We start from the raw sequence: 12,648 nt of genomic DNA, 5'->3' as shown, positions 1-12,648 counted from the left end.
GTTTGGCTTGTACGTACACACAATCTACGTTACCACGATACACACCGTCCAAAGTCTCTATACAACACACGCTCAACCTGTCCGATATCAAATTCAACCCCGAACAGTCGACCAGCGCTGTTTGAAGCTGAATCTTGGGTCTACATTCCTTGTCTTCCTCGTTCGGCTCGATGATAGAATAGATAGGGGGTGAACGTTAGAAGAGATACGCATTGGGTGAACACCCTGTCAATCCTTGGATCCTAGGTTCTTCGTGTGCTTTGATACCCGTTTTCTTAAAGTGATCTCAGTACAAGACGCTGGGATATTGATTTGTTTACGCTACTTGGTCTCATTGAAGATTCTTCCTTGTGAAAGGTCGGAGAGAACACCTTGGAGAAGACTGTGTTTCATCCAGTTCCTCGAAACGTAGTTTTTAACAAGTCCTTCGGTCCCTATAGCGAATTTTAGGTCACGTATCCGCGGAGAAACTTTCCTGGTTCGTGGTGGAATAATATAATATCCAGCAAGAGAAGGTGAATTACAGAGGTAAAATGGATACGCTCAAATTCGAAAAACCTGGCCTTTGTTCAAACTTTCCCTCGAATTTGCTGATCAAACATTGATTCTTCTCATTTCCTAGCATTTTTAACACTTCCAGTCCGGATCGATGAAATTTTCAAACTTTACAATCGACCAGTTCAGCAACCTCGCAATGAGTCTACAATCCATATCGTTCCATTCGTTATCTTCAAAGTTTCTGTTGTCTCTTAGTCTTCCTTCCATAGCCAGTTTGTCTTCGCGTCGCAAAATGAAGCCAGATGAGCTTGACTTTGTTTCATCTTCGAAAGTGCTTCGACTAGATGCACGTGCACCAGCCAAGATAGATAATTTCAGCAAACCCTCTTCGCCCAGCTGAACTTCATCCCGAATTCATCGACGCCACGTTGCGACCCAAAACCTTTCCAGGCCCATTTATGAAGGAAACTCGAGCGAAGAATACTTGGATAGAGTAATGCGTGACATTTTCAAGTTCTATTAGCTCGATGAATTTGAGTACATGCACAATGTTTAACGACGAAAAAGTTCATCTACTCTTTACCCTACCGGTTGCGATCAGTCCGATGAAAGGGAAACCTTTGGGAGGCCAACTTCTCAGGAGAGTCCCAAAGTTCCATGGTAGCGCTGGAATTGGATACCGTCGACATCGTCGAGAAAATACCAACTATTCTCAAACAAACGACTCGCTCGTCTAATTCGGACCAAGATGAAACGAGGAATGCTACTTAATCACGAACGAAGACGAACTCATTGTAATGATTCCAGCGGTTCTCCTCGGAGTCCACGCCAGGCTTCAGTTGCTCCGAGTTGCTGCCAGCTGTGCCCGACCCGCAGCTACCTGCCAGCTTGAATCCCTGCTCCTGGAGCATGTCAAAGGCTTGCTCGATGGAGCTATGCTTCAGGAAAAACCTCGAGGTGTAACGATCCGAGGTACCATGGTCTGGATCACGGCTTTCGTTCAACGTCTCTCCAAACACATCCCTGCAGAGAGTCACGCGGCCGCACACGAGGATCCTCGACAGCTTCCGGAACTTGACATCGGCCAGACCCTCGCGGCCGAACGCGAAGCTTCCACGATAGCCAACAGTTATGTATCCCGATGCCCTCCTCCCTTGAGAGTCGGATGATTTGTCGTTCTCCAGAATGGCACGCTCCAAGCCTGGTAGGCCATAAAAGTTCGCCTCTTGCCTCAGCCTTTCCCTCTCTCGGAAGCCCTCGGGTAGAACCAGCGCCTGGTTACGCAGGAAATCGAGAACGTAACGGAAGAGCACGCCATCCCGGTCCAGGAAGTACTTCCCCTTGGCGTCCTTCTCGACCGGCGTCTTGCCCGAGAACAACGCGGCCAGGTGTGAGTCGGTCTCGCGGGTGAGAGTGGTGAGCGCGGTGGTGTAGAATACACCGCCCACGTTCAGCTCCACCACGCTCGGCACGGCTTCCTGTTGCTGGTCCGACTGCTGTTGATCCACCATGCTTCGGCCGCTGCTGCTCTCGTCTCGTGTAGCCGCGCGCTGCGACTGAGTCACCTGTGAGCGTGTGCGTGCGAGTTGACGGGGGGAAGAGAGGCTTGAGGTGAGATATCGATGAGAGTGGATGACAATGACGGAAGGAAAAAAAGGGGGGAAACAACGGCCGTGTTTATCGACGCCTGTACCAGAGAGATACTACACCCCACGAAGCGACACTCGGGAGACACTGCACAACAGCACCGCGAGGGTCGCGTGAACAGCGAGAACGGGGTCGATGACCGAGGACAGCTGAGGGTTGGCGACGAGGTGGACACACGACGAGAGCTGGAGCTGACCCCGAGGAGCGTACCCTCACTGCTCCAGGGACGAGATAGACTGACGGTGAGAGACTGCGCCTACGGTCGGTCGAGGAAGGCCGAGCTTGCCTCGGCTTCGTCGCTGCGCTTTCTCTCTTAGGCACTTGGCGCGCGCGGCACCACGCACCGCTCGTCCGTGTGTTGCGAGGGCCGACACGCTGGCGCAGAAGCTGCACCGGCAACGCGCGCCGATTGCCCTGAACGAGAGGAAAACGCGCGCACCACCCCCTTTCGTCATTCGATCACTGGCACGCGGATCCTCGTCCGCGTGTACACCAGAGATGGACAAATCTTATTCTGAATAAGGAATAATGTCCTAAGATTTATTCACGAATAACAAATAACGATTTTATTTCGACAAAAATTATTCCTTAATTAGGAATAGATTTGTATTGCTATTCGTTATTCGAAAATAAATCGTAATTCGATATAACTCTCGGTATCGAATAAACAGCAGAGAAAATCAGTCTGCGTGGAACCTTCGACAAACGTGTTGCATTCAGAGGTCACAGTTATATGTATCTTGTATTTTATATCCTTCACTATTTGTTTAGTATATTTGAGTGTCCTGGACCAGTTTTTAAAAATATTCTTTCTTCTTTTTTATCCTATTTTTAAAACAAATCACTCATAACTCACTTCACTCTTAAATAGCACATGGACATGATCACTGTTCGTGTAGATGTGATTTGAATTCCGATATCAATGATATATGGTACCTATAACATTTTTATTCGATTGAAAATTAGTATTTCTTTTGAATAATGCTCAACTCTGGTGTACGCCAGCGAAAACAGAATACTCCCCTCTCGCAATACGCGACCGATCGATTACAGTTCAATTTCCATTGGTATCGGTCGATCTCTTTGAGATCACGCTTCGTCACCTTCGTATTGAATTTTGCTCGACGAGTTGCGAACCAGAGTAACGTTGAAAAAAATGAAAGAAACAGAGGAGGGAAATATGACCCGCTTACCTTTGAACGTTGCGTGGTAATTTCCGACCTTATGTTGTAAGTGCACCCTTCTGTTTTTGTGGTCCTTGATAATTCGGTACCGAGGACGAGGTATGTACTGGGTACTGGCACTCCGACGCTTATTGTTACATGCTCTCGTTGTGCTGAATAAACAAAATTATATTTATGTAAATTTTGTTATTACCTTGAATTGAAAGCCGATTACACTTATGACGCTACAAACGTGGAGATATCTTTTGTGGTTCGTTGAGTCAACGGGAATGGATCGACTAATTACTATTTGCGTTTAATCGAGTACTATTTACGTGTAGAACTCGACCTGGAATTTATCGGTAAACGATTGTTAACCTCGAAAACATTCTGTTTGCGTAGCTGTATCAATTTTAACTATAGCGATTCACTGGATTATTGAAAGAGGATTAAATTTGACGGAGAAACTCGAAATAACTAAAAAAAAGATATTTTTCATATGTTGTTACAGGATAATATACTGAAACAGTAATTTTATGCAAAAATTAAATAATCAAGAAATAATTATCTAATTTTATCGAAGTATTCATATAAAGTGTTATACATTTTGTAAAAATAGAATATATTTTCTTATTATTATCAAAAGTTCGTATTACTTACTGATTCTAAAAAATGAAGAACAAAGAACGCTGTAAAAACATGTCACAACACAACTCCACGTAACAAGTAGAGAAACAAATATGGAAGTCAAAGATGGTATCAGGTCCCATAAAAAAGATGGCGTATTAAAGGTATAGAATAATGGGTTAAACGGAAAAATATTGTTCGTATCAGTAATAGCATCGTAAAACGTGAAACTAAGAGGGCAACAAAAAATAAAGTGATCGTAAGACGAGAAAACTCTTTAAGTGCAAGAAAGAAAGATTTTCTGCCAAGAAAAATAACACAAATTGTAAAATACAAAGTGTTTCAAATATTCTAACAATCGCGCCATTACGACAAAATGGATAAAATCCGAAAACTCCTACAATCATAAGAAAATCGACCCTTCACAAAAAGCAATAATTAAGTTCCTTAAAAATAACATACAAAAACTTATCAGCCTTTGTACATTTCATTATATTTAATCATTTTTGTATCGTTGATAGTATTTGATAGCATTTCACTATTTTCAGTGCTACATATGCCAAAATAAACGAATACTTCAGTTTAAAAAATCTATGTGTACCAACAACTTAAAAAAGTCCTTATACTTCTAAATTCAAGTACGATAAAAAGTTTACCTTTTGAAGTATATTCACAAGAATGATAAGTTTTGTTTGATCACTTTACAAATTAGCATCCCCTCCGTCACTATCCCCACTTCGCAAACAGATTGGTTTCACAAGCGGCCAGAGGAGCGCAGCGATCAGTCGAGTTCTGAACACGAAGTGGATGGCCTGCGATGGCCGCTGTTAACAACGTGAATTTGTTGCGATCGCCTTTCATTGCGTATTACGATCTAGTACGTTTTAATCATATTTTACAATTCGCGAAAAGACACGTTACTTACGCATCGTAAATCATCGATGTCACTCGGTAATTTTTCTCCTGTTACTACGCAGATAAACGCATGTGAACAGCTCGGCCTTTCATCGTCCGTCGGAAATTGGGACAACAATTCCGCGGGATAAGACCACTTTCGATCATTTGGGTGTTCCAACAAGAAATTATTACGAAATGGCAGAGCCACGAAGAAGAACGTTAAGGGAAGAGATGAGAGGCAACATCCTCAGGAACCATTCATGGAGTAATGGACCTGATAGCGAAGACGAACTGGCTGGTGAACATGGACTACTCAATGAGAATGTAGTCAGTCCAAGGTTCGTAAATTATCTCAACTATTCATCGACCTGTCCTTGATTAGACACATCGATTATATCATTATTGAGCCACTGCCATTCTGTCTTGTGTGATCTTTAATCAATAATGGGTGCAATGTAACCTTTACATATGCTTTCCTTTGTTAACTGGTGCATCGTTCACGGAGGGTATTGCACTCGTTATCGTATCTTCGCGATACGTTATTGAACTCTATATCTTTCTATTATTAATTTGCTTTGAGTAGTTAGTTTTTACCGTCTAAACAGACTGGTGGTTTGAAAATTTTGTAAAGCACATGTTTGCAGTTTATGGTTCTGTTGATATCTTCAACAAGTGTTAGTGTAATACACTGTCACGAGCGAGGTAAAAGATACTATTCTGCGTTTCTGATAAAATGACTAGTCAAATATTCGTAAAAAATATGTTTTCAAATTTATCTTCATTTTATGATTGACTGGTTACTATAAATCAGTAAGTGTGTTTTTCTTGGTCAATTTACTTGTACATAGATGTCAATCATTCTAACTGCCAGTTTTGTGGTCTCAAGTACTCTGTTATATTAATATCATTGCATGTAGAAGCACTTCTTTGGTATCACTATAAGAATACTTTATAATTTGCATTGGATATTTTCTTTCTCTATAGTCATCATCGGACAACTTTAACAGATGAGCCTGTTTGCAATATGACTAATTTCGCTGAGGATAAAATGCGTAGAAAACTGAAATTCTTCTTCATGAACCCCATTGAAAAGTGGCAAGCAAAGCATCGTTTCCCATATAAATTTATAGTACAAGTTGTTAAAATTATTTTGGTCACAATACAGTTATGCATATTTGCCCATAACAATTATATGCATGTAAATTATGCTTGGGATAATAGAATAGCTTTCTCGCATCTATTTCTTAAAGGATGGGATGCTGTTCAAGAGGTAATACTACACATTAAAAAATTATTTACTTTAAAAACCATGTATATAATACAAGTCACATATTGTATAATTCAATGTTTGATTAATGTTTGATCATTTTTATTTTCAGGTAACAACTTACCCGCCAGCATCAGGCCCACTAGCAATATACAAGCGAGATGAATTCCATAGTACAATTGACTTTGCTTTAAATGGATATTATAATCTTAGCAATGCAATTGGATCGTATTCTTATACAGCAGAAGATAACTCTGTAGACACAGTTGTCCTGTGTTTGTATCAATATAAGGAAGGTATTATATTTGGTTTTAATGAAAGTTATGTTTTTGATAAAGAAATTGTGAAAAATTGCATAAATATAACTCTTCAGCTTTATAATCAATACACTACATCAAAAAGATTATTATCTGAACGAAATATTAATGTAAATTTTTCGGCTCTTGTGAAGGCTCAGTTAATGTTCGCTTTAAAAACAGTCAATTTGAAAGCAGCTGGACCCATGACACCGCCGGATTGTTACCAATTTAATATTGTAATTACTTTCGACAATCACAATTTTGATGGACAAATGTTACTTTCATTAGATGCAGAACCAAAGAGATTGCAATGTAAAGGCGATACACGTTATATTTTGGATAATCGTATTGAATCGGCTCTAAGAACGTTATTAAATTTATTAGTAATTCTTATCTGCACCTTATCTCTCGTTTTATGCTCAAGAGCCATATATCGAGCACAATTGTTGAAATTTGAAACAATGAATTTCTTCAAAAAGACTTACGGCAAGACACTAAGTTTTGAAGGGAGATTAGAATTTTTAAATTTATGGTACGTAATGATCATCGTCAATGATCTTTTAATCATTATTGGTTCGGCTATAAAAGAACAAATAGAACGTAAACAATTCGGTAGTGATCACTGGAATGTGTGCAGCATATTCCTTGGCACTGGAAATCTACTTGTTTGGTTCGGTGTGTTACGATACTTAGGATTCTTTAAAACGTACAATGTCGTTATTTTAACATTGAAAAAGGCTGCGCCGAAAGTAGCAAGATTTTTAATATGTGCGATTCTCATTTATGCTGGCTTCACGTTTTGTGGCTGGTTAATTCTAGGTCCGTATCATATGAAATTCCGTTCACTTGCCACAACTTCTGAATGTCTTTTCGCCCTAATAAACGGCGACGATATGTTCGCCACGTTCACCATGGCATCCTTTAAATCACAAATGTTATGGTGGTACTTTAGAATCTATTTATATTCGTTTATTTCATTGTTCATCTACGTGGTGTTAAGTTTATTCATTTCTGTGATAATGGACGCCTATGATACGATTAAAATTTATTACCGCGACGGTTTCCCGAAGAACGATTTGCAAACTTTCATAGCAGCGTGTACAGATGAGGCGTCTAGTGGTCTGTATAGAGATGATTCTGACAGGAGCGATTTAACAGAGCTCCTTGATCGCTTTTGTTGTTGTCGGAAAAGGCCCTTTTACGGGTCATTCTCAGGTTCAAGTACAGAATTCTCAACAAAAACAGAACAAACGTGCGGGGGGGCAATCTGTATATAGTGTTCTAATAGACAATAGCACGTTAAAGAAAAATTACGGTTCTACTGCAAACATTCGGTATTATAATTGTGATAATTTTGTCTTGTGAAGTGTTCTTATAAAATTATTACAATTATTACATTTGTTTGAGCACTGCAATCGCTTCCAGTTACCTGCCATCTTTTGTATATGACACTTGTCCAAGATGTATGTATTAACTCGGATAAACTTTTGTTTATCTTTGTTAAGCATCAAATTGAAATGTTTTAGATGAAATATTTTTGCATTTAAAACTGTAATATTCATACTAATGGTGACAATCGTGTCATTATTATTATTAATACAGTATGATTTGTAAAGTATTATTGTAATTGAAAGTAGTTGTAGCCATTTAACATCTACTAAAAACTTTAATGGTGAAAATATTGTGTATTTGTTTTTGTTAATGAGCATTTACATATATAATTCGCGATATTTTGTACAGAGTGCTTTAGAATCATAGGTATAAACATAATTAAAGAATAGAATTTATAAAAAGAAAAAGAAATCTTTCAGTAAACTGCTTTAAAGCTTTTAATATTTCAAAGGCTAAGTTTATTGAAACTATTCTGTTTCTTTTGACAAATTCTACTAATGGTTACAATTTATATTTATAACTCTAAAACACATCCTGTACATTAACATGTGTAAAATATTATTTATTATTTTAAAAACAAAACTCTGGAGAATACTAATTCAAAATGTGTAATAGAATAAAAAAATATTTGTATTGTAAAGAAAGTAGTAGAGTCATAATCTCAAGAATAGTTGGCAAATAATTAGGTATTACAATTACTTATAAAATTTGCGACATGTTCGTGATTTCATGTTTCGCAACATTTTATACAGCATACATTGTGTATGTAATTACAATGTATCTATGCGCCATTTATGAAATTATAAATGTTTTAAGCGAAACAAACGAGCACAATGGAAACAAATGTGTTATCCAAAGAAATATATTTATAACATATTTACAATGAAGTACAATAAAATTGCAATTTTTTTCAAATAATATTTAATATTTCCCCCGTATCAATAATAATATTTAAAGAAACAATTTTAAACGAATTATGCAATTAACAACATTCTGCATTGAGCGCGTATTTTGAATACATATTTCGAAAATTTAAATGTATGCCGCTTAATATTGATCATTTCTGTGATAAATAGAATTATGTATCTCTTGAAAATCAATCCACTACAGGATTACAATTTTTAATTAAGCAAAAAAAATCTACTTCCGTGTGTGATTCAACTAATCCTACAATTTAAAAAATTCTCCATTATCAACTAGAGTTAGAGTATTAAATTACCCTATTCACTCATTCAATTGAGTCGAGAACTAAAAACAACATAAATCAATCTGTTTCAAAACTGAATTATTCATTAAATTCTCTGTACGTCGAATGTGTGCAAAAACATCATAAAAATACACCGATCAATCGAACGATATAACCTATATTTTATAACATACACTTTAACAAATACTAACATACATTAGATACGAACTACATTTTTTTACAGAACTGATACCAATAACGAATATAAAAATAAATGCATCCTGGAAAAATGATAGTTGTCCGTTCATCGACGTACCTTTCTGATGCATTTTCATTACGAAATGCTGCACCTAGCAAACTCTCTCTTTGTTCGAAGAAAAAGGCAAATATTTTTCTACATGCTACATAAGTACACCGTTTAACATAAGAATCTCAAACATAATTGACCATAATTTCGGGAGTGACATTAATTCCTTTGTTTGTATGCACCTCCGAGCACTGATCTAGCCCATACGGAGTGCACTGACCCAAGAAACGAACAGAGCTGGTCACTGACCGTACCTAAACGCGATCCACTGTTTACATCCAGTTTTACATCTGAAACTGTCAAGGTGAAGCACGGCGTCAACGCACCATCGCCGTCAAGCTTCAGTGCACGGCGGACTGTCAATCGTGTGAAAATTAAAAGTCGCGTTGGAGTTCTCCCAGTATCAAGCATCACAAAGAAATCTACCACTGTGTCGCTGAATAATACGATTAACTGTCGAAATCAGCATCGCGCGAAAATGTCGAGAATAAGTCATATCGGGACGGTAACGAACAAAGGAGAGCAAGAGTTTCTGTTTTCGAACAAAGAAGCGTCTGTCAGCGAGCACAGTATTTCTAGCATAGTTTCGAGCATTTCTATATCGCAGGATGAAAATTTTCGCATGTCAGAGCATGCGGAAAATAGTCTTAAAGTTATGGAAAGATATCTACACAGACAACAATTGACAGATGTCATATTAATTGCAGGTAAATGGAGCTATGACTAAGCCTCTTTGTTCTTCACTGGCACTTTTACTTTGATGCTGAATCATTTGATACTGTGTTGATACAAAGAATTTGCAATTAGGCAGACAATGTAAAAAAATGCACTCATTGTTTTGTTGTTTATTTAGGAAATAAACGTTTCCCAGCACATCGTTTGGTACTCAGTGCAGGTTCAGAATATTTTGCTGCTATGTTTACTAGTTCTTTGAAAGAATCTGCACAGAGTGAAGTTGAGTTGAAGGGAGTGGACGGAGATGCGCTATGGGCTTTAGTTTGTTATTGTTATACTGGTAATTCTATTGATTGTATCAATTTAGAAATGGTCAATGGTGGTGAAATCAATTTTATATTTTTGCGCATAGGTTGCATCGAATTAAGAGAAGACAGTGTGGAAACTCTTTTGGCAACAGCATGTTTACTACAGCTAAATCCAGTTATTAAAGCTTGTTGTCAGTTTCTTAGGAAGCAGCTTCATCCAAGTAATTGTCTAGGGATAAGAATGTTTGCTGATACACAGGGTTGTGCAGATTTATTAGAATATGCTCATGCATATACAACTAAACATTTTATGGAAGTCACAAAAAATCAAGAATTCTTGTTACTGTCTGCTAATGAAGTTGCTAAATTGTTAGAATCAGAAGATCTCAATGTTCCTTCAGAAGAAACTATATTTCATGTAAGGAATTATATAGTATAGATAAGCTTAAGGTGATATAAAAACTTCTATTATCACTATTGACTTCAGGCACTCATGACATGGGTGGAATATGATCCAGAAAATAGACGAAAAGATGCAAGCAGATTATTAAGCCTTGTAAAATTACCTTTATTGTCTCCTGCGGTGAGCCAAATACTATTCTGCATTCATTATAATTATGTGTATGTTGATTTGAGCAGACTTTATTGAATCCATACAGTTTATAGCAGACAATATTGAGAGCAATGAAATGTTCAAAGATCAAAGGGTGGCACAGGAATTAGTCATGGAAGCACTTAAATATCATCTTCTACCTGAGCGTAGACCACTGCTTCAATCAGGACGTACAAAACCCAGGAAAGCTACTGTGGGTCATATGTTGGCAATTGGAGGAATGGATGCTACTAAGGGTAATTCATACAAGAGTCAACAATAGGTAGCATGTTACTTAATTCAATCCGTTATTTCTATTAGGTGCTACCTCTATAGATGCGTTCTCTTTGCGTGACAATGCGTGGAAGTCAATAGCCACTATGAGTGGCAGAAGACTTCAATTTGGTGCTGCCATTGTTGACAGAAAATTAATAGTCGCTGGTGGCAGAGATGGATTAAAAACGTTAAATACTGTAGAATGTTACGATTTTTCCACGTTTACTTGGAGTACTTTATCTCCTATGAACATTCACCGTCATGGCTTAGGTGTAGCTGTATTAGGTGGACCCTTGTACGCTGTCGGTGGTCATGATGGTTGGAGTTTTCTTGACACGGTAGAAAGATGGGACCCAGCCACGCGTCAGTGGAGTTCAGTTTCTCCTATGTCTATTCATAGATCTACAGTTGGTGTTGCAGTATTAAACGATAAGTAAGCGTCTAAATTACTATATAATATACTAAATATACAATTATGCAATTGGTACATCATTATGTATGTATATTTTTAGACTGTATGCTGTAGGCGGGAGGGACATAAGTTCATGCTTAAATACTGTAGAATGTTATGATCCACATACAAATAAATGGACTCCATGTGCACCAATGTCAAAACGACGAGGTGGAGTAGGTGTTGGTGTAGTAAATGGATGTTTATATGCATTGGGTGGTCATGATGCACCTGCCACTAATCCTAATGCAAGTAGATTTGATTGTGTTGAAAGGTATGGATTTGCAAAAACGGACAATGGATGTAATTTACAATATAAAAGTTAATCCATGAATCATTTTTTTAACGTGTTTCGTAATTATTAGGTATGATCCTAAAACTGATACGTGGACCATGGTAGCACCAATGAGCGTTCCAAGAGATGCGGTTGGTGTTTGTGTCCTTGGAGATAGATTAATGGCAGTAGGAGGCTATGACGGTCAACAATACCTTACGCTCGTTGAAGCATACGATCCTCATCTTAATGAATGGGAGCCGGTAAGAATAAATTGATATATAGTATCATTTAATTTATATTGTTGAAGAACATGTATGTCACGAGATAATATATTTTAAGGTTGCTCCCTTAAACGCTGGTCGTGCAGGACCACCGTGTGTTGTTATTAAAAATCTAAGTGGATTTGGATTTGATAATTAATGGTACAGATGAGCACACCTTCCAGCACGGAATTTGAAAACGAAACAAAATTTTTTCGAATCGAAAAGTTATGAATTTATTAGTATTACGGTCTTGTAGTTTTAGAGATTCGATACAATTAGAAAAATATTGTATTGAATGTCTGTATTACCGTGAATTTATATATTTATATTTGCATTTTTTGTACGAAGAAATTGATCTATTGTAAACATGAAAGTGGAGAATCTGTAGAATAGCGTAGTAGACATAAGAATTTTTTAATAAAATCTTTTTTATTATATTTTTTACTCATACTTTTGTACAGATGACAGTACCTCTTTGTAAGTGTGTAATACACAGGTACAGATATGTGCAGAAATGATAACA

The 12,648-nt window shown here is 37.7% G+C and overlaps 3 protein-coding genes across 4 annotated transcripts; 2 read left to right on the top strand and 1 right to left on the bottom strand.

The window, feature by feature from the left end:
- Positions 1-908: 908 nt before the first annotated feature.
- Ktl (BTB/POZ domain-containing protein Ktl) lies at positions 909-2,009 on the bottom strand. The gene has a single exon (XM_076388983.1). The coding sequence runs from the start codon at positions 2,007-2,009 to the stop codon at positions 1,266-1,268; it is 744 nt and encodes a 247-aa protein (XP_076245098.1). The 3' UTR covers positions 909-1,265.
- A 2,632-nt stretch (positions 2,010-4,641) lies between these two features.
- On the top strand, positions 4,642-8,708 carry LOC143185417 (mucolipin-3). The gene is made up of 4 exons (XM_076388395.1): positions 4,642-4,812; positions 4,913-5,170; positions 5,817-6,102; positions 6,212-8,708. Exons 2-4 carry the CDS (start codon positions 5,028-5,030, stop codon positions 7,673-7,675), a joined length of 1,893 nt encoding a protein of 630 aa, XP_076244510.1. The 5' UTR covers positions 4,642-4,812; positions 4,913-5,027; the 3' UTR covers positions 7,676-8,708.
- A 118-nt stretch (positions 8,709-8,826) lies between these two features.
- Positions 8,827-12,617, top strand: LOC143185418 (kelch-like protein 5). Of its 2 annotated transcripts, none has more exons than XM_076388397.1 (9): positions 8,827-9,990; positions 10,137-10,298; positions 10,371-10,684; positions 10,754-10,849; positions 10,926-11,115; positions 11,405-11,567; positions 11,647-11,859; positions 11,951-12,122; positions 12,202-12,617. In XM_076388397.1, the coding sequence occupies exons 1-9, from the start codon at positions 9,762-9,764 to the stop codon at positions 12,280-12,282; spliced, it is 1,620 nt and encodes a 539-aa protein (XP_076244512.1). In that variant the 5' UTR covers positions 8,827-9,761; the 3' UTR covers positions 12,283-12,617. The 2 variants fall into 2 exon arrangements, with proteins under 2 accessions (XP_076244512.1, XP_076244511.1); XM_076388396.1 differs by having other exon boundaries at positions 11,180-11,567.
- Positions 12,618-12,648: the final 31 nt, after the last annotated feature.

Source organism: Calliopsis andreniformis, chromosome 12 (assembly GCF_051401765.1).
Source record: "Calliopsis andreniformis isolate RMS-2024a chromosome 12, iyCalAndr_principal, whole genome shotgun sequence".
NCBI lineage: Eukaryota > Metazoa > Arthropoda > Insecta > Hymenoptera > Andrenidae > Calliopsis > Calliopsis andreniformis.
Note: the sequence above shows the minus strand (reverse complement) of the source record. Positions and strands in the feature narration are given on the sequence as shown.

Coding starts and splice junctions, on each gene's coding strand:
- Ktl (XM_076388983.1), bottom strand. CDS start 2,009: ATGGTGGATCAACAGCAGTCGGACCAGCAACAGGAAGCCGTGCCGAGC.
- LOC143185417 (XM_076388395.1), top strand. CDS start 5,028: ATGGCAGAGCCACGAAGAAGAACGTTAAGGGAAGAGATGAGAGGCAAC. Junction 5,171..5,816: donor GAGAATGTAGTCAGTCCAAG/GTTCGTAAATTA, acceptor CTTTCTCTATAG/TCATCATCGGACAACTTTAA. Junction 6,103..6,211: donor GATGGGATGCTGTTCAAGAG/GTAATACTACAC, acceptor TTTTATTTTCAG/GTAACAACTTACCCGCCAGC.
- LOC143185418 (XM_076388396.1), top strand. CDS start 9,762: ATGTCGAGAATAAGTCATATCGGGACGGTAACGAACAAAGGAGAGCAA. Junction 11,568..11,646: donor GTTGCAGTATTAAACGATAA/GTAAGCGTCTAA, acceptor GTATATTTTTAG/ACTGTATGCTGTAGGCGGGA. Junction 12,123..12,201: donor ATCTTAATGAATGGGAGCCG/GTAAGAATAAAT, acceptor ATATATTTTAAG/GTTGCTCCCTTAAACGCTGG.